This window comes from Oncorhynchus mykiss, chromosome 12 (genome assembly GCF_013265735.2).
Source record: "Oncorhynchus mykiss isolate Arlee chromosome 12, USDA_OmykA_1.1, whole genome shotgun sequence".
NCBI classification, from domain to species: Eukaryota; Metazoa; Chordata; class Actinopteri; order Salmoniformes; family Salmonidae; genus Oncorhynchus; species Oncorhynchus mykiss.
Genome location: NC_048576.1, coordinates 74876081 through 74899148, shown reverse-complemented (window position 1 = coordinate 74899148; position 23068 = coordinate 74876081). Strand labels below are relative to the sequence as shown.

The following is a 23068-nucleotide window of genomic DNA, read 5'->3' as shown; positions in this document are numbered from 1 at the left end:
TCTCATGGTCTTTGTCGCTGTCTCTTTTCCCTCTCCTCCCATTGTATCTATCTCTTTACTGCGTTTATTGCCTATACTGTTATTACCTCCCAAATCATATAGTGTAAGGGGAACAATCTTGTACAATATATTCATCGTCACATATGAGCCTGGCTATATACCTGTATAGTGTGTGGATAGCAACAGTTCCAACGGTATCATCCTTACATGTCCCTGACCTTAACACCCTATTGGTTTAACAGGCTCAGGGGTCCTTATTAGAGGTCGACCAATTATGATTTTTTTCAACACCGATACCGATTTATTGGAGGACCAAAAGAGCCGATACCGATTTAATAATTATTTATTTATTTGTAATAATGACAATTACAACAATACTGAATGAACACTTATTTTAACTTAATATAATACATCAATAACATCAATTTAGCCTCAAGTAAATAATGAAACGTGTTAAATTTAGTTTAAATAATGCAAAAACAAAGTGTTGGAGAAGAAAGTAAAAGTGCAATATGTGCTATGTAAGAAAGCTAACGTTTCAGTTCCTTGTTCAGAACATGAGAAAGCTGGTGGTTTCTTTTAACACGAGTCTTCAATATTCCCAGGTAAGAAGTTTTAGGTTGTAGTTATTATAGGAATTATAGGACTATTTCCCTCTATACCATTTGTATTTCATTAACCTTTGACTATTAGATGTTCTTATAAGCACTTTAGTATTGCCAGTGTAACAGTATAGCTTCCGTCCCTCTCCTTGCTCCTCCCTGGGCTTGAACCAGGAACACAAGGACAACAGCCACCATCGAAGCAGCGTTACCCATGCAGAGCAAGGGGAACAACTACTAGAAGGCTCAGAGCGAGTGACGTTTGAAACGCTATTAGCGCGCTAGCCATTTCACTTCGGTTACACCAGCCTCATCTCGGGAGTTGATAGGCTTGAAGTCATAAACAGCGCAATGCTTGACGCACAACGAAGAGCTGCTGGCAAAACGCACTAAAGTGCTGTTTGAATTAATGTTTACGCGCCTGCTTCTGCCTCCCACCGCTCAGTCAGATACTTAGATACTTGTATGCTCAGTCAGATTATATGCAACGCAGGACACGCTAGATCATATCAAGTAATATCATCAACCATTTGTAGTTAACTAGTGATTATGATTGATTGTTTTTTATAAGATTAGTTTAATGCTAGCTAGCAACTTACCTTGGCTTACAGCATTCGTGTAACAGGCAGTCTCCTCGTGGAGTGCAACGAGAGAGAGGCAGGTCGTTATTGCATTGGACTAGTTAACTGTAAGGTTGCAAGATTGGATCCCCCGAGCTGACAAGGTAAAAATCTGTCGTTCTGCCCCTGAACGAGGCAGTGAACCCACCGTTCCTAGGCCGTCATTGAAAATAAGAATGTGTTCTTAACTGACTTGCCTAGTTAAATAAAGGTGTATATATAAAAAAAATCCCCGCCTAAAAATACCGATTTCCGATTGTTATGAAAACTTGAAACTTGGCCATTCCGATTAATCGGTCGACCTCTAGTCCTTATACACTTACAGTTTAACATGTGTAGATGGCTGTATCATGTTCTGTCTAGACATTGACATACTCAGAAGGGAGTTGTAACAGACCATTCAATCGGAAATATCATGTGTCAGTACAGAAATGGGCTACATACATATGAGCGAGATATTCAGGTCTTATAAATATGTGACAAAAGATATTGCAGTTGAATAATTTTATGACCTCACTAAACTCAAAGAAATGGGTCACTTTACTTCTTATCATTCAGAGCTCCTCTAGGTTATCTGTGAATGACCCGGGGTCATAGTTCCACAACTCATACCATTTAATTTTAACTGCTGAGTATTTTATTCTATAGTTCTACCCTTTACTTTCCAAGTGAACTGCATTAAAGGTGTCTCCAAGTGTCACAAACGGTATAATGAAATAATAATTTCATGAGCTTTGTTTTGCGCTATTAAAAGAGTGGGCATGGTTTTGCAGTAGTGTTCTTTACTTGAGCAGACTGTTGGTTCTTGCCAGTTGCCATCACCTGTATATGTAATCACTCATTAAACTTCCCAGTTTCACATTCAACACACCTGGACATTTTATCACAAACACCTATGAGCTGTCATGACGTTTACAATGATGTTTGCAAACAACAGAATATCTCAAACTTCATTCATATTCATGATTCACTCCAATTACAGGCCTGAAAGTCCCATTGTTTTTAGCATGGAAGCGCGCCTGAAATATGCCCATTGTTTACTTCAGTGTAATGAAAAGAAACAGCTGTTTGTGAGATTGGGATTTGGTCCACGCTCAGCATTATTAACCTATTAAACCATGTGACTGCCCCGGCAGAAGCCCAATATACAATTAAGAGAGTGTACACACACACACACACACACACACACACACACACACAGATTGGCACTGTAGAGAAAGCTTGAAAGCAGAGACACTCAGAGACTGACACACAGGGCCGGCTCTAGCCTTTTAGGGGCCTTAAGCGAGATTTGGTCCCCCCGCCCCCCCTTTTTTTTAAAGTGAATTTCCTGCAAGTGTTCACATTTTACCATTGGGCAGAGATTATTATTTTTTGTGCAATTTTATGACAAATTTCATCCAATTTTACTCATTTTGCCATTGGGCAGAGAGAAATAAATTGCAGTTTTACAGCTAATTTCTTGCAATTCTACACATTTTGCCAGGACTTGTGCCATGTTAATAATATCTGAGTGAAAGTGACTAACAAAATCAATGGGGCCCCTAGGTATTTGGGTACCTCCTGCCCTGCGTGCCTCCTGCCCTGCGTGCCTCATGCCCTGCGTACCTCATGCCCTGCGTACCTCATGCCCTGCGTGCCTCATGCCCTGCGTGCCTGGTCGATATTTGGCCATGATTAATACAATTTTAGATGACTGGCTATAATTTACCAATCAAGGAATTGTTAACTGACATGGCTAATTGACTGACTGTCAAGTGACTGAAAAAACAAGAGAAAAATAGCTGATCCATAACCAAATATCGAACTTATGCCTTGTATATTCTGCTATTCTAACTCTCAACAATAAGTTGAGACCCCAACTGAGATCCTAAGAAATGTTTTATGATGTATGTGTATGTTGGGGGCCCCCTAGCGGCTTGAAGCCCAAAGCGACCGCTTATGTTGCTAATGCCTGGAGCCGGCTCTGCTGACACCTCATACACATCCTCTGTTTCAGATCATCATGCTCCATTACTCATTGACAGGACAGGACGGATAGACTGCACCGTTACCACCGCAGGTGTTGTTCCTGTTGCACTTGTGGATCTGTTTGGATGCAAATATCCATCTGAGGGTATTTCTGTTTGATTTATGGTAGCGGAAGGAAGTCTAATGCGACAGTTGCCAAGAAATAACTCCTAGTGAATCCAAATCTTAGGAGCTAAGGGCTTTTTTATATTAGCTGTGAGTGTTATCAGCTTAGCCAAGCTGCTTTATCAAGCCACAGCTCTTATTTTTAGGGTCTGCAGTGCATATACAAACAGCCCAGGATTGGGAGTGTTACAAGGAACACAAACTGGCTACACGCGTGCACCGTCGTGCGCAATCGTGGATAAATGTATTTTGTCCCTGTAAGGATCTGGGTGTAGCTGGTGCAGAGGAGTCAGGCGCAGGAGAGCAGAGATGAGTAACACAAGGAACTTTACTCAAAATAGAAAGCCGGTGAAGTCGACTGCCGAACGCCGCCCGAACAAGGAGAGGGACCGACTTCGGCGGAAGTCTTGACAGTCCCCCCAGGACCAAACGCGATCACGACACGCAGGTTAAAATATCAAAACAAACTCTGAACCAATTACATTCATTTGGGGACAGGTCGAAAAGCATTTAACATTTACGGCAATTTAGCTAGCTAGCTTGCACTTGCTAGCTAATTTGTCCTATTTAGATAGCTTGCTGTTGCTAACTAATTTGTCCTGGGATATATAAACATTGAGTTGTTATTTTACCTGAAATGCACAAGGTCATCTACTCCGACAATTAATCCACACATAAAACGGTCAACCGAATCGTTTCTAGTCATCTCTCCTCCTTCCAGGCTTTTTCTTCTCTTGACTTTATATTGCAATTGGCAACTTTCATAAATTAGGTGCTTTACCACCACTGACCTCGTTCGTCTTTCAGTCACCAACGTGGGTATAACCAATGAGGAGATGGCACATGGGTACCTACTTCTATAAACCAATGAGAAAATGGGAGAGACAGGACTTGCAGTGCGTTCTTTGTCACAAATAGAACTGACTTCTATTTTAGCCCTTGGCAACGCAGACACTTGTTGGTGCAATAATTGAATAATATAGATTTCTACATTTATTTTGCAACGCTCGCGCACCCGACGCGAGTGGTGTAGTCAGCCTGTTACTGTGTGGTGGAGTGGAACTTGACTATAAGTGTCTCTTATCTCTTTCACCCTGAATTAGGATACTAGGTGCTAAATGTATTTTCCCAAGTTTCCAATGTAGGTGCACAGGTCGAGAGAAAATCAAGGTGACAGGCAGTGACACGTTCAATACCACCTTTCACACTCTTGTCTGCATCTAGCTGATCTAGGGTGTCATTAGTCCAACAGTTGCAAAAGATACTTTCTTTTGGACGAATTCAAGTATGTTTATCCCCGTTTCGTTCCAGTTGCTTACGTTTTTAAGAAAAGTTTTTGGATAGAATCGACGGGATGAATACACCCGTAATCCCACGCAAACACAGTTCACTTTCATATCAGCCACATAAAAACAGCATGATCATTTTGCTCGTTGTAAAATTCCTTCTCGCATCTACGCACTCTCCTCCTCTCACCTTTTCCCTTTGCTTGTGGACTTCAGTACACAACTCATTAGTTGTCTGTGACCAGGCGAAAAAACCTTTCCAAGCCAAACCTTCATATCATAACCATTTAACTGCTACACACAGCCTACATTGTCACCATATTAACTAATGACATAGCTAGTCAACATAGCTACTAGAACTAACATGTTAGTAAACCCGCTACAGTCAGCCAGCAGTTTAGCAATTACCCCGAAGGGCCCAGTGGCAATAAATTAATAAAATCAAAAGCTTACCTTGACTTGGAAGAGTTCCAGTATTGGATAGCCATAGTAAGCTAGCTAACATAACATCCCTCTCTGTTTGAGCCGAGTGTTTGAGTAGGCTAAACTAGCTAGCTGCATTCACTAACTAAGTGAAAGTGGAAGAAAACAAATACAACAAAATATAGCTGTCTCTCTCTCTCTTGCTTCTCCTTCATTTTTAAATAAATACTCACCACATTTTATGCACTGCAGTGCTAGCTATCTGTAGCTTATGATTTCAGTACTAGATTAATTCTCTGATCCTTTGATTGGGTGGACAACATGTCAATTCATGCTGCATAGGTTCATAGGTTGGAGGGCATACTCTGGAAGTTATCATAATTAGTCTATGGAAGGGGGTGAGAACCATGAGCCTCCTAGGTTTTATATTGAAGTCAGTGTACCCAGAAGAGGACAGAAGCTAGCTGTCCTCCGGCTACACCATGGTGCTACCATACAGAGTGATGTTAAGGCTACTGTAGACCTTCATTGCAAAATGGTGTTTTAATCAATTATTTGGTGACTTGTGAATATATTTAGTATAGTTTTCTCTAAAAAGGATAACTTTTTAAATGTTTCACTTAATGTTTCACTAAATTCACTGAGAAGGATGGTCCTAAGCCTCCACTGTCCCACATGTATTTTGTGTTTCTCAGTGCAGCTTCACTCCTGTGACTAGAGGTTGACTTAACATTTAGCACAAATTGATCTCCTTTAAAAAAAATCTGCAGATGGGGAATCTGGTCATTTTTTAACTTATTTTTGTGCCTTCATTTTCAACATCCTTCTTGCAGTGACAGTGTTATGTTTGATGAGGCATAATCGTAATTGGAGGTGGCCTCTGGCTCCATCCATTTGGGATTACCTGAGGTCAGAGTGAAAGCTGAACAGGAGGAAGTGGTGTGAGCCGAACAGGAGGAAGTGGACCTCGCTAAGCAGGCAGCGTGACATCCTTTACACCAGCATGATCCCATTCAAATCATACACCCTTTAGTTCTGACGCTAAATGGCTTATCTAGGATCAAACTCTGCAGATCAATAGTTCTTAACCTCAGACTTATCATTACACATTTACTATTAGTTGCTAGTTGTTAACCTATTTCTAGTTTAGTTAAACTTTGATTCAAAGTGGCAGGTGTGAAATTATCTGAAAATTCTATCTGCTACAAACTACCTATCAAAGTAAAGCCCTACAATATTTACAGTATCCGTGTTCAATAACTCCTGGATCTGGTAGTTCAAAGCGAATCTTATCGCCCTGTGTTTTAGTGTTTAACAGACACATTCTTGTTTCTCTGTTCTTCCTTTGTTCTCCTGGTGGACATAGTAATCCTATAGCCTTGACAGGCTCTGCTTCCATACCTCCAAAGGCACTAGTTAAAGCCCTTGACGGGGAACATCTGTGGGGTATAGATGCACCAGGCTTTTCCAGAGAACCCGGAGGCTTTACGAGACAGAGGCCGGTTTTTTGAGACATTCTCCACTGCTCTGGCCAGGGCTTTGGAGTTGCCCGTCCCTGACACACCCTCGCACAGCTTGATTTTCTATGGAAAATCCCTCCTGCCTTGCGGAGGGAATAGCTACACTGTTTGTATTTGGTCATGTTTCCGGTCACCTTTCCCTGGTTAAAAGCAGTGGTTCGCGCTTTCAGTTTCACGTGAATTCTGCCATCAATCCACGGTTTCTGGTTTGGGAATGTTTTAATCGTCGCTATGGGAATGACATCATCAATGCACTTTCTAATGAACTCGCTCACCGAATCAGCGTATTCGTCAATGTTGTTGTTGGACGCAATGCGGAAAATATCCCAGTCCGCGTGATCGAAGCAGTCTTGAAGCGTGGAATCAGATTGGTCGGACCAGCGTTGAACAGACCTGAGCGCGGAAGCTTCTTGTTTTAGTTTCTGTCTGTAGGCAGGGAGCAACAAAATGGAGTCGTGGTCAGCTTTTCCAAAAGGAGGGCGGGGGAGGGCCTTATATGCGTCGCGGAAGTTAGAATAGCAGTGATCCAAGGCTTTACCAGCCCTGGTTGCGCAATCAATATACCTTGTCTCTGGTTGGCTCTTGAGATTCAGGAAGGAGAAAAGTGGCTGTAGGTTAAAGAAGTACCCTGAGGCACTCCGCACAAATACAAAAAGACCCAAACACTTGGCATGATAATAATCGTATGTCCGTTTCATGGCCTTTCACTGTCAATAGTGAATGTCTGTCAGTTTGAACTGCAATCACGTGCAAATCACTACAGTAGTGCGGCAGGTTTCTTAGCAAATCTCTGCAGGTGGGTTTGACTGGTTTATTTTCATTGGAATTAAGATTTGTAATTTACCGGTAGTTAAATAGTTTAATGCTATTAGCTCACGGGTCTCTAATCTCTACCAGCCCCTAACCTCTAGTTAGTAGACTATGTATGATGAATTGCCTAATAACCTGTGAACACATTCATTTCCATGATGGCTTCATAGCTAATTAGCTGCTAATAGGCTACATACAATGTGCCTTATTCTAAAGTGTTACTTATCAGGATCTTTGACACCCACCCTTCCCACTCCCACCTCACTCTCTCCCCTCCCAGCTGGTTGTGGGTTGCCAGGCCCTGCAACCCACAAAACAGTGCTTATGTAAGGGTGAGATGGCGTTCGCCGGCCAAATATGTAAGGGTGAGATGGCGTTCGCCGGCCAAATACCTCCTGGCTTTGCGGCGCATGCCGAGATCCTCTGGGACTAGTAATATCCCCCTTCAGCGTCCCAGAAAAGGGGGCCAGGTCCCTCCCCTCTCTGGGTTAGAGAGTACTAGGGTGGTCTGAACTGTATGCAGTTCAGACAGCAAGCAAAGTGACCCTATGCTTCCTTGGGATTACATAGTGGCAACTAGCTGTCCAGAACGGTCTGGATTTGGAGATTCACTTTGATTCTTCTGGGATAGATCCAGGCTGAATCACATCCGGCCGTGATTGAGAGTCCTATAGGGCGGCGCACAATTGGCCCAGCGTCGTCCAGGTTTGGCCGGGGTAGGCTGTCATTGTAAAATAAGAATTTGTTCTTAACGGACTTGCCTAGTTAAGTAAAGGTTAAATAATTAAACTCTGATTGTCTGTAAATATAAGTTAGTACATAAATGTTATGATATTAGTTAGATTAAAGAAGATATGCAAGCATGTTTTTGGACAATTAGTTGTTTTTAGCTGCTTGAGTTGTAGTTCCTTGTGCTCCTCCCTGAAGCTATGGTGGTCTTATACAGATTCATACTGATTCATACAGTAACTGACTGCACTACAGCTAGTTGCCGCTCAATCAGTAATCCTGCCTAGAAAATAGCTAAATGTTCTTCTGCCTCAGAGGCAAACCTAAAGCACATCATCTGAAGTAAATCGATTTTTCCTAATTGTAACGTAATATACAATGAAGCATTGTTTCTCTACTAATTTCAAAAAGATTGCAGTGTTTAACTAGAAATGTTTCACAGAGTCTCATCTGTAACTGCTGGAGTTCTTAAAAGAACCTGATGGTTCAGACTGGACTCGCTGAACAGACATTTGGTATTTTAGATAAATCCAATAAGTATGATATGTTACGTTTGGTATGGTTACCAAATACATAAGGTTCCTTAAGACAGAAACGATAGGAGAGAGGTTGGTCAGGGAGGATGGGTGGACGTATACTTCAACCATCTAGCAATCCAAAGGTTGCGTGTTCGAGTCGTGTCGGAGACAACTGTAGCATTTCGCTAACTCTTCCCCTAACCCATATTCTAACCTTAACCCAATAAACCTTTTCTGTAAATTCTCCTAACCTTTGTCTTTAGTTCTCCAAACCACCAACATAAATTCTCCCTATAATTCTCCTTTGTTATTCCGATGCAACATGCAACCTGGTCTCAGAGAAATATGTATAATACAAGACCATCAGAGATGTATAATAAGTTACATCATCCAATTTGTATGCTATTGTACAACTGGGTATGACGTATGATATTGTACGACCGCTATTCCATTCATAATGTAACCTAACCTAACATAAAGTATCATACTAAATGGGAGGACAGATTTCCGTACCAAATCTTACAAATTGCCCTGAGGTCAGGTTGCATGGTTGAAGAAAAGGGGCATTGGTGTCAACTCCCTCAGGTTAAAATCAGTGTGTCCTCGAGAAAAACAGGTTGTTCCTGATAAAGGTTAAAACATCCACTCCTTCATTCTCTCTCACATACATTACACACAAACATGCACAGGCTCCATGGTGCTGCATTTGTGTTTCTGGTATTACTTTTCTGCTGCAGTCTCTACCTCAGGAAAGAAGGCATTAACAGTTATTAAAGGGCTGTTTTTTTCTGCTGCCTTACCAGGGTTTTTTCTGGATCAAACTGGGGCTTAGGTGGTGGGTGTGGCGAGTGCGTGGCCATGGTCATGGCCAATGGTGCGGTCATCAACCAAACATTTTCGAGGCACTCCTGTTGGCCATAGTGACACATTTTTTCATGTGGCGGAGATAAAATGTTGCAGTTTTAAAGCTACTTTTCTGCAGTTCTACACATTTTGTAGAACTGTTATTTATTGTTTCGCTCCTTTGCACCCCAGTATCTCTACTTGCACATTCATCTTCTGCACATCTATCACTCCAGTGTTTAATTGCTAAAAAGTAATTATTTCGCCACTATGGCCTATTTATTGCCTTAGCTCCCTTATCTTACCTCATTTGTACATACTGCATATAGACTTTTTTCCCCTATTGTGTTATTGACTGTATGTTTATTTATTAGATGTGTAACTGGGGGCGGCAGGGTAGCCTAGTGGTTAGAGCGTTGGACTAGTAACCAGAAGGTTGCAAGTTCAAATCCCCGAGCTGACAAGGTACAAATCTGTTGTTCTTCCCCTGAACAGGCAGAACACCGTTCCTAGGCTGTCATTGAAAATAAGAATTTATTCTCAACTAGCCTACCTGGTTAAATAAAGGTGAAATATTATTTTTTTGCCATGCTTTCTGAATATTATAACAAAATCAATGGGGGTCCCATGTCATGACAAAAATACTCCTGAATGCATAGTTTGGGAAGTTTTTATTCTCCCTGATTGTCTAGCTTTTATTTTGGTGATTGTAAGTTGTTAAATATGATCTTATTAAAAAATGTAAAGGTCCATTATATTTTCTGCATAGTTTTTATCTGGTTTTAGTCATTTAAGTTTACACTAAAAAACATTTTTCCATACCGAAAATTACTGTTTGGACATAGGCGGCCCGCCAAGAGTTTTCTATGCAGAAAAAACCCTGTGTGCTCTTGGTATCTTTCTGCCGGAATGTGTTCAACAGCACCGTCATCCAAGAAAAAACGATTGAGAATTCTCCAAAACCACAGCCACTTGGACTGATCTCCTGCTAATGATTCAGACATAGACTCTATATCCACTCTGTAGGCATTGACAAAAAACATCACCTATTTTGGGCTGAATTCTCCTGGGCGCTGTTCTCGTTCTTAAAGATCTTTCCTTTCCCTCCTAAAAGCTTGACTTTGTCCTGGTCAAGTTTGGCACAGCAGGACATGGGTATATTAAACCACAACTTTGAAAGGCCTAATAAAATGTGAGCAGTATTTTATTTGAGTTATGGAGCCAGTGAGTTCCCCTCGCTTCCATTCACTTAACAAAAAAATAAAAAAAATAAAAGCTCAGTTTCCTGTTAGATAAGTCATACTCAAACTAGCAGGTCCAGGAACAGGCACGGAGTGCACCTCTTTCTATAGGCAGATAAGATCCAATGTTGTTTGGCTAGTCTGTGGTCAGATCGTCATAGCAGCCCACAAGATACAGTATACTCTACATATCTCTATTTGGAGCCGAACAGTGATTTGACACTTACAGAAAAAGCATTTTCTGATGAATACAGCCATTCCTTTTTTCTTAGACAGCGACCCAACATTTTTACATTACAGTGTTGACAGCCAACTCCATGGAAAACAACTGACAAAAGAGGATCTGTCAATTTCTCCTAAGAAGTGAGCCATCCTGTCTGTATATATAGTGGGGCCTGAAATTATTGACACCCTTGATAAAGATCTGCAATAATTCTATTATTTTATACTAATACAATTACTCAGATAAATACATTTTGTTGAACAAGTGATTGTTTATTTTCTCAAAGTTAGGGGCCAAAACTATTGACACCCCTAAAGATTCTTATAAATGAAGTATTCAAATGTTTGTTCCCTTATTCCTAACAAACAATGAATACATCAACCTTGTGACTCTACAAACTTGGATGCATTTGCAGTTAGCTTTGGCTGTTTTAGATTATTTTGTGCCCAATAGAAATGAATGGTAAATAATGTATTGTGGGGGCGGCAGGGTAGCCTAGTGGTTAGAGTGCTGGACTAGTAACCAGAATGTTGCAAGTTTAAACCCCTGAGCTGACAAGGTACAAATCTGTCATTCTGCCCCTGAACAGGCAGTTAACCCACTGTTCCTAGGCAGTCATTGAAAATAAGAATTTGTTCATTAACTGACTTGCCTAGTTAAATAAAGGTATAAAATAAAAATATCAGAGTCACTTTTATTATAAATTAGAATATGCTTCTAACACATCTTCGTTAATGTGGATGCTACCATGATTACTGATAATCCTGAATGAATCGTGACTAATGATGAGTGTTAGACACACACACTCAAACACACTCTTACACATCATCTTCATGAAATTTGCCAATGGAGCCAGATCAAAGTTGCAGCAAATCAAAGTACCCGTCTTTTACTAGAATTGGTGGCAGAGAGCTAGAGGTGGTAAGTTCACTGCTTCTGACGGCTCCCTGCTGAATGATTTCACTGGCTGGTGTTTGATCACCAAATCCGTTCCTGGTGGGTTGAAAGAGATCTAGAGAGATGGGGAGAGTGAGATGAAGTGACTGAGTGAGGAGCCTCACACCGCTGTTTTTCTTTATGTGGGGTTCATTCCTGGAAGCGGCAAACCCAAAAATAGGTTGTCCAGTGAAGGAAGAAATCAACCCCCTGTTCTCTACCCCCATCACCCCTCCATCCCCCCACCAGCCAGTCATGACCTGCTCCCACTGCCACTCTTAGATAAGCTAGGTGTCGTCGTTGGACATCACGCATCATCCTGGCTCTCTGTGAACTTAGTAAAATGGCCCTAGTGTGTGCTGTAAACAGGACAGGCTTCATTCAGGTTGACTTTGGCACCCACTTTGCACTGTCACTATGCGTTAGTGTCACGATGCCCGGGTGCCAAATTCTACCAATAGTGCTCCTTGTTGTTGTGAGCTTGGCTCCTGGGTCAGGACACTTGACAGAGAATGACAGCTTGGTGTTTGTGGACAGAGCAGGCATGCAGTAGGACAGCTTGTGTTCTGAGTGGGACAGCAGAGGGCAGTGAGAACTACTGCCCTGATATCCCCGCCTTATTGTTGTGTAATCTTTAGAGTGAGTGTGGACAGTTGGTCTCCTACAGCACTTGTCTCCTGGGAGAGAGAGTGAGAGAGAGAGGCGTCTGTCACTTTGTACTGAAATGTTGTCGTGTGTAAAAAACCCATCCAGCATTTTGGAAACACAAACAAACACAAGCTGCTAAACCTCTCTGAAACAATCACTTTCCTTTTCTCTATAATTGATGCATTGATTTCTGAGAACTCTGCTCTAACCCCCTCCAACAACATTGAAGCTAGAGAACACTTGGTGCCATTAGAGAACTGTTACGCGTCAGTGTTTCCAAGCCCCTGGTAGAGTAATGCGTGCCTCATGAGAGGGCTGGGGTTGGCAGGTTTCTGGCTTGGCACAGCTCTTCCTCTTTGGTCTCTGGCACTGGTCTTTTACGTCTCCTCCCACCACAGGCTGATAGTTGGAGTACTGGCTACTGTATCAATACCGTCATCTTTTCACATCTAGATTTTTGTATATATATTTAAAGCTTTATCTGTTTATCTGCAAATATTATGCAGTAAACTCACATGATTGTGTAACCTTATGCAATGAAACCCAGCCCCCTATAATTACATTGAGGGGCCTAGATACATTTGCAGCGTTGCATAATAGATGACTTAGCATTGGCCTGTACATTGTGTATTATATACTGTATGTTTGTGTCTCGTTCATTTAACCTCTAATTTCAATACTTCTGTATATAACAATGTATTCCCCTCTTCCCTCTCTTATTAATATATTTGTGTTTACTCTATTTTACCTCTATAACCTACTATGTCTCACCACTATAATAATGTATTCTCCTCTTCCTTCTCCAGACGCGGAGGCTGACGAAGGTGGAGCGCCAGCGTTTCAGTGAGGAGGTGGAGATGCTGAAGGGGCTGCAGCACCCCAATATCGTCCGCTTCTACGACTCCTGGAAGGACAACTGCAAGGGCCACAAGTGCATCCTTCTAGTCACCGAGCTCATGACGTCAGGCACCCTCAAGACGTGAGTTAAAGGGATACAAATTGTATGTATCTACGTCCAGTTTGAAGGAAGTTAGAGGTAGTTTCACAAGCCAATGCTAACTAGCTTAGCACCAAGACAGAAAGTATGCTAGCTGTACCCGAAGACTTACAGTCTTTGTGCTAAGCTAGTTAGCATTGGCTCACCAAACTTTTAACTTCCTTCATGCTGGACTCAGATACATAAAAATGGTTTCCATGAGTTCATCTGACTCTCGGAAAATAGATAAAGGTCTTCATTGCCAAAATCCCAAACTATCCCTTTAAGTCCATCCCCCCTGCCTGAGTAAATAGCAGATGGGGAAAAGTATGTGCCATTTTCCTATGTTATCTTCTTGTAAAAGGGTGTGCAAAAGACTCAAAGCAGTTATGCTTTCTTCTGTTCATGTTAGTGAATCTACTGAATTGGTGTGTTAACCATGTGGCTAACATCTGTCGAAATGAAGTGTCACTCTCAATTTGAGCATGACAGGAGAAAATTGTTTCCAGAGACAGATGGAATGGAAAATGCTACCTCATCCTCAGGCTCTCAGATTCAGTGTGAGCACCCCTGGTCCGTGGTGCTCTGTAACTTAGTAACACTTGTTGCTTACACTGTTGTACCCCAAGGTTCCAATCGCTCAGTTGGTTGGACACCAGGGTTTTGGGTTTGAGTCCTGCATAGGCTGCATGTACAGTACTCATATCAGCCTCACCCTGCAGGTACCTGAAGAGGTTCAAGGAGATGAAGCTGAAGCTGCTGCAGCGCTGGAGCCACCAGATCCTGAAGGGCCTCCACTTCCTCCACACCCGCAATCCGCCCATCATCCACAGGGACCTCAAGTGTGACAACATCTTCATCACCGGCCCCACAGGCTCCGTCAAGATCGGCGATCTGGGCCTGGCCACACTAAAGAGTGCCTCGTTCGCCAAGAGTGTCATTGGTGAGTCTCTACCCACAGCCACTTCAACTGACACTCAGCATGATGGAGTGCATCAGGGCTCTATTCTAGACCCTGTGACTATAGAATATATCTCAATGCAGGATACTTCTAAGGTTTTAAAGTGAGACGTACGTAATAGCTGAAACCTCATATAGAATGTTAAAACGTTATGTCACCTACAACACTTTACTCTTTGCTATTTGCTTTAATGTCTTTTTAAAATGTTATTACAGAGATACAGTATTGTGTGAAACGGTTGTTCAATATTTCAATGAATAAATCATACCTTCCAGTGGCAGTCACTCAGTGTCAAATAGAGTCCAAGTCCCACTGCTACCTGTGTACTGCAGTCCCTTTAGTGTGCTGTGACCTTAGACTGGAGCAACTGTAAATAAAGCCTCAATGCCATGTTTTATGCTGGCCACTGTATTTATTTGGCGAGGTGTTTATTTTTATACTGTCATGGTGCATGGCGGCTAGTCTTTGGAGTGACGTCACCACGGCTGCCCAACATGTTCTAATCTATCTCACTGCTATCAATCAATCAATCAAATTTATTTATAAAGCCCTTTTTACATCAGCCGATGTCACAAAGTGCTGTACAGAAACCCAGCCTAAAACCCCAAACAGCAAGCAATGCAGATGTAGAAACACATGCCTCTATAGAAGGTACGAATCAAAGGGTGCGTTCATAAATTCACTCTGGCTATGTACTCAGGTTTCAGAACACTCATCTGAGTGTGCCAGAGTGCAGAACTACTGATGGATTTACGAACGCGGAACACCCATTGAATATGGCTGGTGTCAGTAAACTTTGGCAAAAACTATTAAATTGTTGCCAGCAGCACAGTTAGTCACCAACGCTCTGGACAACCAGCTCTGCTAGGGCAAGTAAAATGTGTTTGGTTTCAGTAATTTTTTAATAGTGTGGGTCATCTAAGTCCCATTTGGAAACCTTCAAACCTACAGACGTTTAACATTTGTTTTACATTATCAAGCTAGTATAAGATTTGGTGTTGTATCAATAAATAACTTATCTTTTGATTACCTCCTGCATTGTTTCTGTACTGCCTTGATTATTTTTTTCCATTTGAATACACTTGTACTGTAAATGAATACCAGAACAGTTGGTTGCCAATACACATTTTCCGCACTGTATTACAAGGCACACAGTTGGCTACTTGTTCCAAAGTGGTCAAAGTGAGAATGAATAAAGCCACTGTATTGTGAAGTGTAACTGCAGTTGTCAGTGAAGTAGGACCAGATTTTGCGCCATTCTCATAACCACTACCATTATACCCCCTCCTCACCTCACTCTACCCCCCACCCCCCTCTCTGTAGGGACTCCTGAGTTCATGGCTCCAGAGATGTACGAGGAGAAGTATGATGAGGCGGTTGACGTCTATGCCTTTGGGATGTGCATGCTTGAGATGACCACGTCTGAGTACCCCTACTCCGAGTGCCAGAACGCTGCCCAGATCTACCGTAAAGTCACCAGCGTGAGTGGATTTCTCTGTCTCTGGTGGTTTCTGTGTGTCCAGTCCATGTTGTTCAGTTTGTGTGTTGTTTCGCTAGATGTTGGTCAGATCTGAAGAGAAATTTGGCCATCTTTCTGGTTGCAGTTTGCAGTTTGACAGCACCACTTGTTCAGTGTAGTGCTGCTTGCCTCTGGGAAGAGGTAAGCAGGAAAGAGGCATTCAAACGGCGTGCAACATGTGCAGGGATCATCATCTCTTGTTCCTTTCAACTAACTGCTGTTCTCTCTTTCTCTATCCACCCCCCTCTCAGTCTTTCTTTTGAAGTTGCTTGCTCTGCATCACTAATGTGACACAAAAACACTCTCAATTACATACTCTCAATTGAGCATTTTGTAGGTCTCGCTTCATTGTGAATGCTACCTACGTTCTCACTTCCATCCGGTCTCCTAAAATAGAAACCCTCCCTTTGTACCCAATCCTGTTATCTCTGTTACTGAGTGTTTATCACACCACTAATGCTAATCTAACATCTCTCATTCTATGCAATGCTGCTGGGACATTTCTCCTCAGCAGAGTCAATTACAGGGTCTCTGTGGAGCTATAATGGTATTTACCAAATGGACGCCTCTCTTTCACTGCTATAATCAGTTGTTGCACCGTAACGACCAGATTTGGAAGAGCTGAAGGGCTCGGGCTTGATTGCTAATTACTGGAATTGGAATTATGCTTTAAGTCTTTTACTTGTCGGAGAACGAGGTCCACATGCAGGAATGGGGACGTCTCCACAATGCTGGATTGTCTCCACTCCACAATGCTGGATTGTCTCCACTCCACAATTTTGGATTTCTTTGCCGTCATTTTGCCAAACGTACTGAAATCCCCAAGGACGATCATGCACGTTGTGGATTAATTTACATGCAGCTCTTCCAACTTGATTGACGCAGTAAGAACCCACGTGTTAGCTGTGTGTGTGTGTGTGTCTGAGCTCGCTACAGCCCTGGAACAACATGAGCAGTATTTAGTGCTAGAGTCCAAAGGAGTTATAGCTTTGAGGAAGCAAGGCTCTTACTCCGTTATGGGTTTTCTGCCAGAACCACAAAAGCAGTTCTCCAACCTCTGTATTCAGATGTTCTCCAGCCAGACTCTGTATTCAGATGTTCTCCAGCCAGCCTCTGTATTCAGACGTTCTCCAGCCAGCCTCTGTATTCAGACGTTCTCCCCAGCCAGCCTCTGTATTCAGACGTTCTCCAGCCAGCCTCTGTATTCAGACATTCTCTCCAGCCAGCCTCTGTATTCAGACGTTCTCCAGCCAGCCTCTGTATTCAGACGTTCTCCAGCCAGCCTCTGTATTCAGACGTTCTCCAGCCAGCCTCTGTATTCAGACGTTCTCCAGCCAGCCTCTGTATTCAGACGTTCTCCAGCCAGCCAGCCTCTGTATTCAGACGTTCTCCCCAGCAAGCCTCTGTATTCAGACGTTCTCCCCAGCAAGCCTCTGTAATCAGACGTTCTCCCCATCAAGCCTCTGTATTCAGACGTTCTCCAGCCAGTCTCTGTATTCAGACGTTCTCCCCAGCCAGTCTCTGTATTCAGACGTTCTCCCCAGCCAGTCTCTGTATTCAGACGTTCTCCCCAGCAAGCCTCGGTAATCAGACGTTCTCCCCAGCAAGCCTCTGTAATCAGACGTTCTCCCCAGCCAGCCTCTGTATTCAGACGTTCTCCCCAGCAAGCCTCTGTATTCAGACGTTCTCCCCAGCCAGCCTCTGTAATCAGACGTTCTCCCCATCCAGCCTCTGTATTCAGACGTTCTCCAGCCAGTCTCTGTATTCAGACGTTCTCCCCAGCCAGTCTCTGTATTCAGACGTTCTCCAGCCAGCCTCTGTATTCAGACGTTCTCCAGACAGCCTCTGTATTCAGACGTTCTCCAGACAGCCTCTGTATTAAGACGTTCCCCAGCCAGTCTCTGTATTCAGACGTTCTCCACAGCCAGTCTCTGTATTCAGACGTTCTCCGGCCAGTCTCTGTATTCAGACGTTCTCCCCAGCAAGCCTCTGTAATCAGACGTTCTCCCCAGCAAGCCTCTGTAATCAGACGTTCTCCCCAGCCAGCCTCTGTATTCAGACGTTCTCCCCAGCAAGCCTCTGTATTCAGACGTTCTCCCCAGCAAGCCTCTGTAATCAGACGTTCTCCCCATCCAGCCTCTGTATTCAGACGTTCTCCAGCCAGTCTCTGTATTCAGACGTTCTCCCCAGCCAGTCTCTGTATTCAGACGTTCTCCCCAGCCAGTCTATGTATTCAGACGTTCTCCAGACAGCCTCTGTATTCAGACGTTCTCCCCAGCCAGCCTCTGTATTCAGACGTTCTCCCCAGCCAGCCTCTGTATTCAGACGTTCCCCAGCCAGCCTCTGTATTCAGATGTTCTCCACAGCCAGTCTCTGTATTCAGACGTTCTCCGGCCAGTCTCTGTATTCAGACGTTCTCCGGCCAGCCTCTGTATTCAGACGTTCTCCAGCCAGCCTCTGTATTCAGACGTTCTCCAGCAAGTCTCTGTATTCAGACGTTCTCCCCAGCCAGCCTCTGTATTCAGACGTTCTCCCCAGCCAGCCTCTGTATTCAGACGTTCTCCCCAGCCAGCCTCTGTATTCAGACGTCCTCCCCAGCCAGCCTCTGTATTCAGACGTCCTCCCCAGCCAGCCTCTGTATTCAGACGTCCTCCCGAGCCAGCCTCTGTATTCAGACGTTCTCCCCAGCAAGCCTCTGTATTCAGACGTTCTCCCCAGCAAGCCTCTGTATTCAGACGTCCTCCCGAGCCAGCCTCTGTATTCAGACGTCCTCCCGAGCCAGCCTCTGTATTCAGACGTTCTCCCCAGCAAGCCTCTGTATTCAGACGTTCTCCCCAGCAAGCCTCTGTATTCAGACGTCCTCCCGAGCCAGCCTCTGTATTCAGACGTTCTCCCGAGCCAGCCTCTGTATTCAGACATTCTCCCCAGCCAGCCTCTGTATTCAGACGTTCTCCCCAGCCAGCCTCTGTATTCAGACGTTCTCCCCAGCCAGCCTCTGTATTCAGACGTCCTCCCCAGCCAGCCTCTGTATTCAGACGTCCTCCCGAGCCAGCCTCTGTATTCAGACGTTCTCCCCAGCCAGCCTCTGTATTCAGACGTTCTCCAGCCAGCCTCTGTATTCAGACGTTCTCCAGCCAGCCTCTGTATTCAGACGTTCTCCCCAGCCAGCCTCTGTATTCAGACGTTCTCCCCAGCCAGCCTCTGTATTCAGACGTTCTCCCCAGCCAGCCTCTGTATTCAGACGTTCTCCCCAGCCAGCCTCTGTATTCAGACGTTCTCCCCAGCCAGCCTCTGTATTCAGACGTTCTCCCCAGCCAGCCTCTGTATTCAGACATTCTCCCGAGCCAGCCTCTGTATTCAGACGTTCTCCCCAGCCAGCCTCTGTATTCAGACGTTCTCCCCAGCCAGCCTCTGTATTCAGACGTTCTCCCCAGCCAGCCTCTGTATTCAGACGTTCTCCCCAGCCAGCCTCTGTATCCAGACGTTCTCCAGCCAGTCTCTGTATTCAGACGTTCTCCCCAGCCAGCCTCTGTATTCAGACGTCCTCCCCAGCCAGCCTCTGTATCCAGACGTTCTCCCCAGCCAGCCTCTGTATTCAAACGTTCTCCCCAGCCAGCCTCTGTATTCAGACGTCCTCCCGAGCCAGCCTCTGTATTCAGACGTTCTCCCCAGCCAGCCTCTGTATTCAGACGTTCTCCCCAGCCAGTCTCTGTATTCAGACGTTCTCCCCAGCCAGCCTCTGTATCCAGACGTTCTCCAGCCAGTCTCTGTATTCAGACGTTCTCCCCAGCCAGCCTCTGTATTCAGACGTCCTCCCCAGCCAGCCTCTGTATTCAGACGTTCTCCCCAGCCAGCCTCTGTATTCAGACGTTCTCCCCAGCCAGCCTCTGTATTCAGACGTTCTCCCCAGCCAGCCTCTGTATTCAGATGTTCTCCCCAGCCAGTCTCTGTATTCAGACATTCTCCCCAGCCAGCCTCTGTATCCAGACGTTCTCCAGCCAGTCTCTGTATTCAGACGTTCTCCCCAGCCAGCCTCTGTATTCAGATGTTCTCCAGCCAGCCTCTGTATTCAGACGTTCTCCCCAGCCAGCCTCTGTAATCAGACGTTCTCCCCAGCCAGCCTCTGTAATCAGACGTTCTCCCCAGCCAGCCTCTGTATTCAGACGTTCTCCAGCCAGTCTCTGTATTCTGACGTTCTCCCCAGCCAGCCTCTGTATTCAGACGTTCTCCAGCCAGCCTCTGTATTCAGACGTTCTCCCCAGCCAGTCTCTGTATTCAGACGTTCTCCCCAGCCAGCCTCTGTATCCAGACGTTCTCCAGCCAGTCTCTGTATTCAGACGTTCTCCCCAGCCAGCCTCTGTATTCAGACGTCCTCCCCAGCCAGCCTCTGTATTCAGACGTTCTCCCCAGCCAGCCTCTGTATTCAGACATTCTCCCCAGCCAGCCTCTGTATCCAGACGTTCTCCAGCCAGCCTCTGTATCCAGACGTTCTCCCCAGCAAGCCTCTGTATTCAGACTTACATTCTTACTTGCACTGTTGTTTCTTATTTGTGTTGACCTCAGCAGATAAGGATCTCCATGCTTCATTCATACCACAGTTCAAATTCAGCCGTGGGGCTTGACCTATAAAGGAAATTAATAGCAGATTATTACTGAGACTACAGCAAATGGCCACCATTCTCCTCCTACACTTGGCCACAGTCTGACATCATTTTATGACAATGTCTGTGTCATCAAATTATCTTGTTCCCTTTCTCAGAGCTATATATTTATGCTATGATAGGAGAGCTGTATATCTTTGTTTACCTGATGGTGAAAGAGGAACGAAGTGGTCTATTGGTGGAATGATATCACTGTCATGTTTATTAGCCTTCACCAACAGGACAAACAGTGGGTATTATATATGGCTCAAGTGTCCCCTGTGCTGTGTGACGTGTGAGATGAGATATTATACGGTGTCTGCACAGAAAGACCGATTTGTTTTTCCTTCAGGTGAGATACATTGCCTTTTCAAGTAGGTGTAAAAGCTTTGTCCTCCCTCATTCCTGTGTGTGTGTGTGTTTTGCATGTGTGCAAGTGTGTATTGTGTGTGTTTGTGCATTCTCAGACATATTCGTTGAAATGTGTGTCTGTGTGTGTGTATTTGTGTCTGAACATGTATCAGTATGAGCATGTGTGTGGGCGGCGGAATGACGCCAGTGTGTGGGTGCACAAAAGCCAAGACAATGCCCCCAAGTAACTTTCAAAAACAACAGAGTAAATCCTTTAGCCAATACACCTACAGCAAGTTAACTTGGACAGTAACACTGTCTTGTCTGGAAGTTTACATAAGTTCTTACAGAAGCAGAACATTACCCAGTGCGTCAGCTGAGGAGGGGTTGCCGCCGCTGACAAAGGACATTGATACGGTGAACTGGCCCAGCATCTCTCCTCCAACTCGTCAAAGCCGTCTCTGTGCTGTGGTCTGACTGAGTGTGTGAGGAGACATACACAGCCTTGTGACCAAGGCGTTAGCGGATGCCCGCTGCGCCTCTTAAAAAGTATGTACTACCAGTTTACTGCTGTGTATCTGGCCTGTTAAATGTCGTCATAAAATCTATGATTGTAAGGTGGTCCTCATAAGAATGTACTCTAATTGGTTAAGGATATGTACCTGTAAAGCCACCTAGGGACTTCCTAGGATAGGATAGCTGGTGCCAGCTATACACAGTACAGTACCAATTGGATACACAGGTCCTTCCCTAGGACAACAGTACTAAGGGAGGGGTTTAAAGAGGTATACTCAAGGAGTGGCATACAGGTTATAGTAATCCTTTCTGGAGGGAATCACAATTTCAAAGGTTCATGTACACAAGATTTGCCCCTATGTTATCTTGAACAAGAGGCATGTATTGACTGTGTACTATCTACTCAATAATAGATACACTACATGACCAAAAGTATGTGGACACCTGCTCATCGAACATCTCATTCCAAAATCATGGGTATTAATATGAAGTTGGTCCCCCTTTTGCTCCTATAACATCCTCACTCTTCTGGGAAGGCTTTCCACTAGATATTGGAACATTGCTGGGGGGAGGGGGGCACAAGAGCATTAGTGAGGTTGGGCACTGATGTTGGGCGATTAGGCCTGGCTTGCTGTGGGCGTTCCAATTCATCCCAAAGGTGTTTGATGGGGTTGAGGTCAGGGCTCTGTACAGGCCAGTCAAGTTCTTCCACACTGACAAACCATTTCTGTATGGACCTCGCTTTGCGCACGAGGGCATTGTCCAAACTGTTACCACAAAGTTGGAAGCAAGTGTACCTATGATGAAGATTACAGTCCTCTCTCATCTTTTTAAGTGGGAGAACTTGCACAATTGGTGGCTGACTAAATACTTTTTTGCCCCACTGTACCTGTCAGCAATGGGTGTGGCTGAAATATAGCCTAATCCACTAATTTGCAAATATAGTGTATGTTCATTCATTGTGCAGAATACAGAATATTATACATTTCCATTGATCCTACCAACAACCTCAACATATTCGTGATTTCACATGGTAAGGAGAAAATTGCATTCTAGGAATTCCAGGAACCTTTGTTCCACACAACAAATTACCATTAAACAAGAAGTCACCAGGGTTTAATGAAGGCTTCAAGGAACAGGAGTTCCTGGCAGCTTACCAGAGTGTGTAGTTAACATGGCTACCAGCCCTCTAACCCTCCCCCTCTATCAATTGTCCAATGAGTAACAAATGGCGAGAGTCACCTCTGTGATGAATCTTGTTGAATCAAATGAGTAGATCTCAAGCACCACTGAGCCATTCATTCACCTTTCTGTAACAATTGCTAAGAGGATAAAGCTAAGAGGCTTGTGTGATTTCAGTAGATCTGTGTGGTAAGGTGACGTTTACGTCACAGTATTGGGAGGTGTGATTGAAAGTCATTGCCTGAAGCCACATACCTAAGCTCACAGTCTTCACTGAGTGGCAGTCATATTGTTTTCAACATGGGGTCCAACTATGGGGTGAACAAGGTCTTACCATGCCTTGATTCAGACGGGTTGGGTTAAATACGGAAGACACATTTCAGTTGAA

The 23068-nt window shown here is 44.2% G+C and overlaps 1 protein-coding gene across 2 annotated transcripts in view; it reads left to right on the top strand.

Annotated features, from left to right (window-relative positions):
- LOC110538394 (serine/threonine-protein kinase WNK4) overlaps window positions 1-23068 on the top strand; it is a 99552-nt gene that overhangs the window by 37908 nt on the left and 38576 nt on the right. For both annotated transcript variants that reach the window (XM_036938416.1, XM_036938415.1), the window contains 3 exons: window positions 13342-13514; window positions 14234-14454; window positions 15796-15953. In XM_036938416.1, the coding sequence (XP_036794311.1) occupies window positions 13393-13514; window positions 14234-14454; window positions 15796-15953 (501 nt within the window). In that variant the 5' untranslated portion in view covers window positions 13342-13392. The remainder of the gene's footprint in view (window positions 1-13341; window positions 13515-14233; window positions 14455-15795; window positions 15954-23068) is intronic.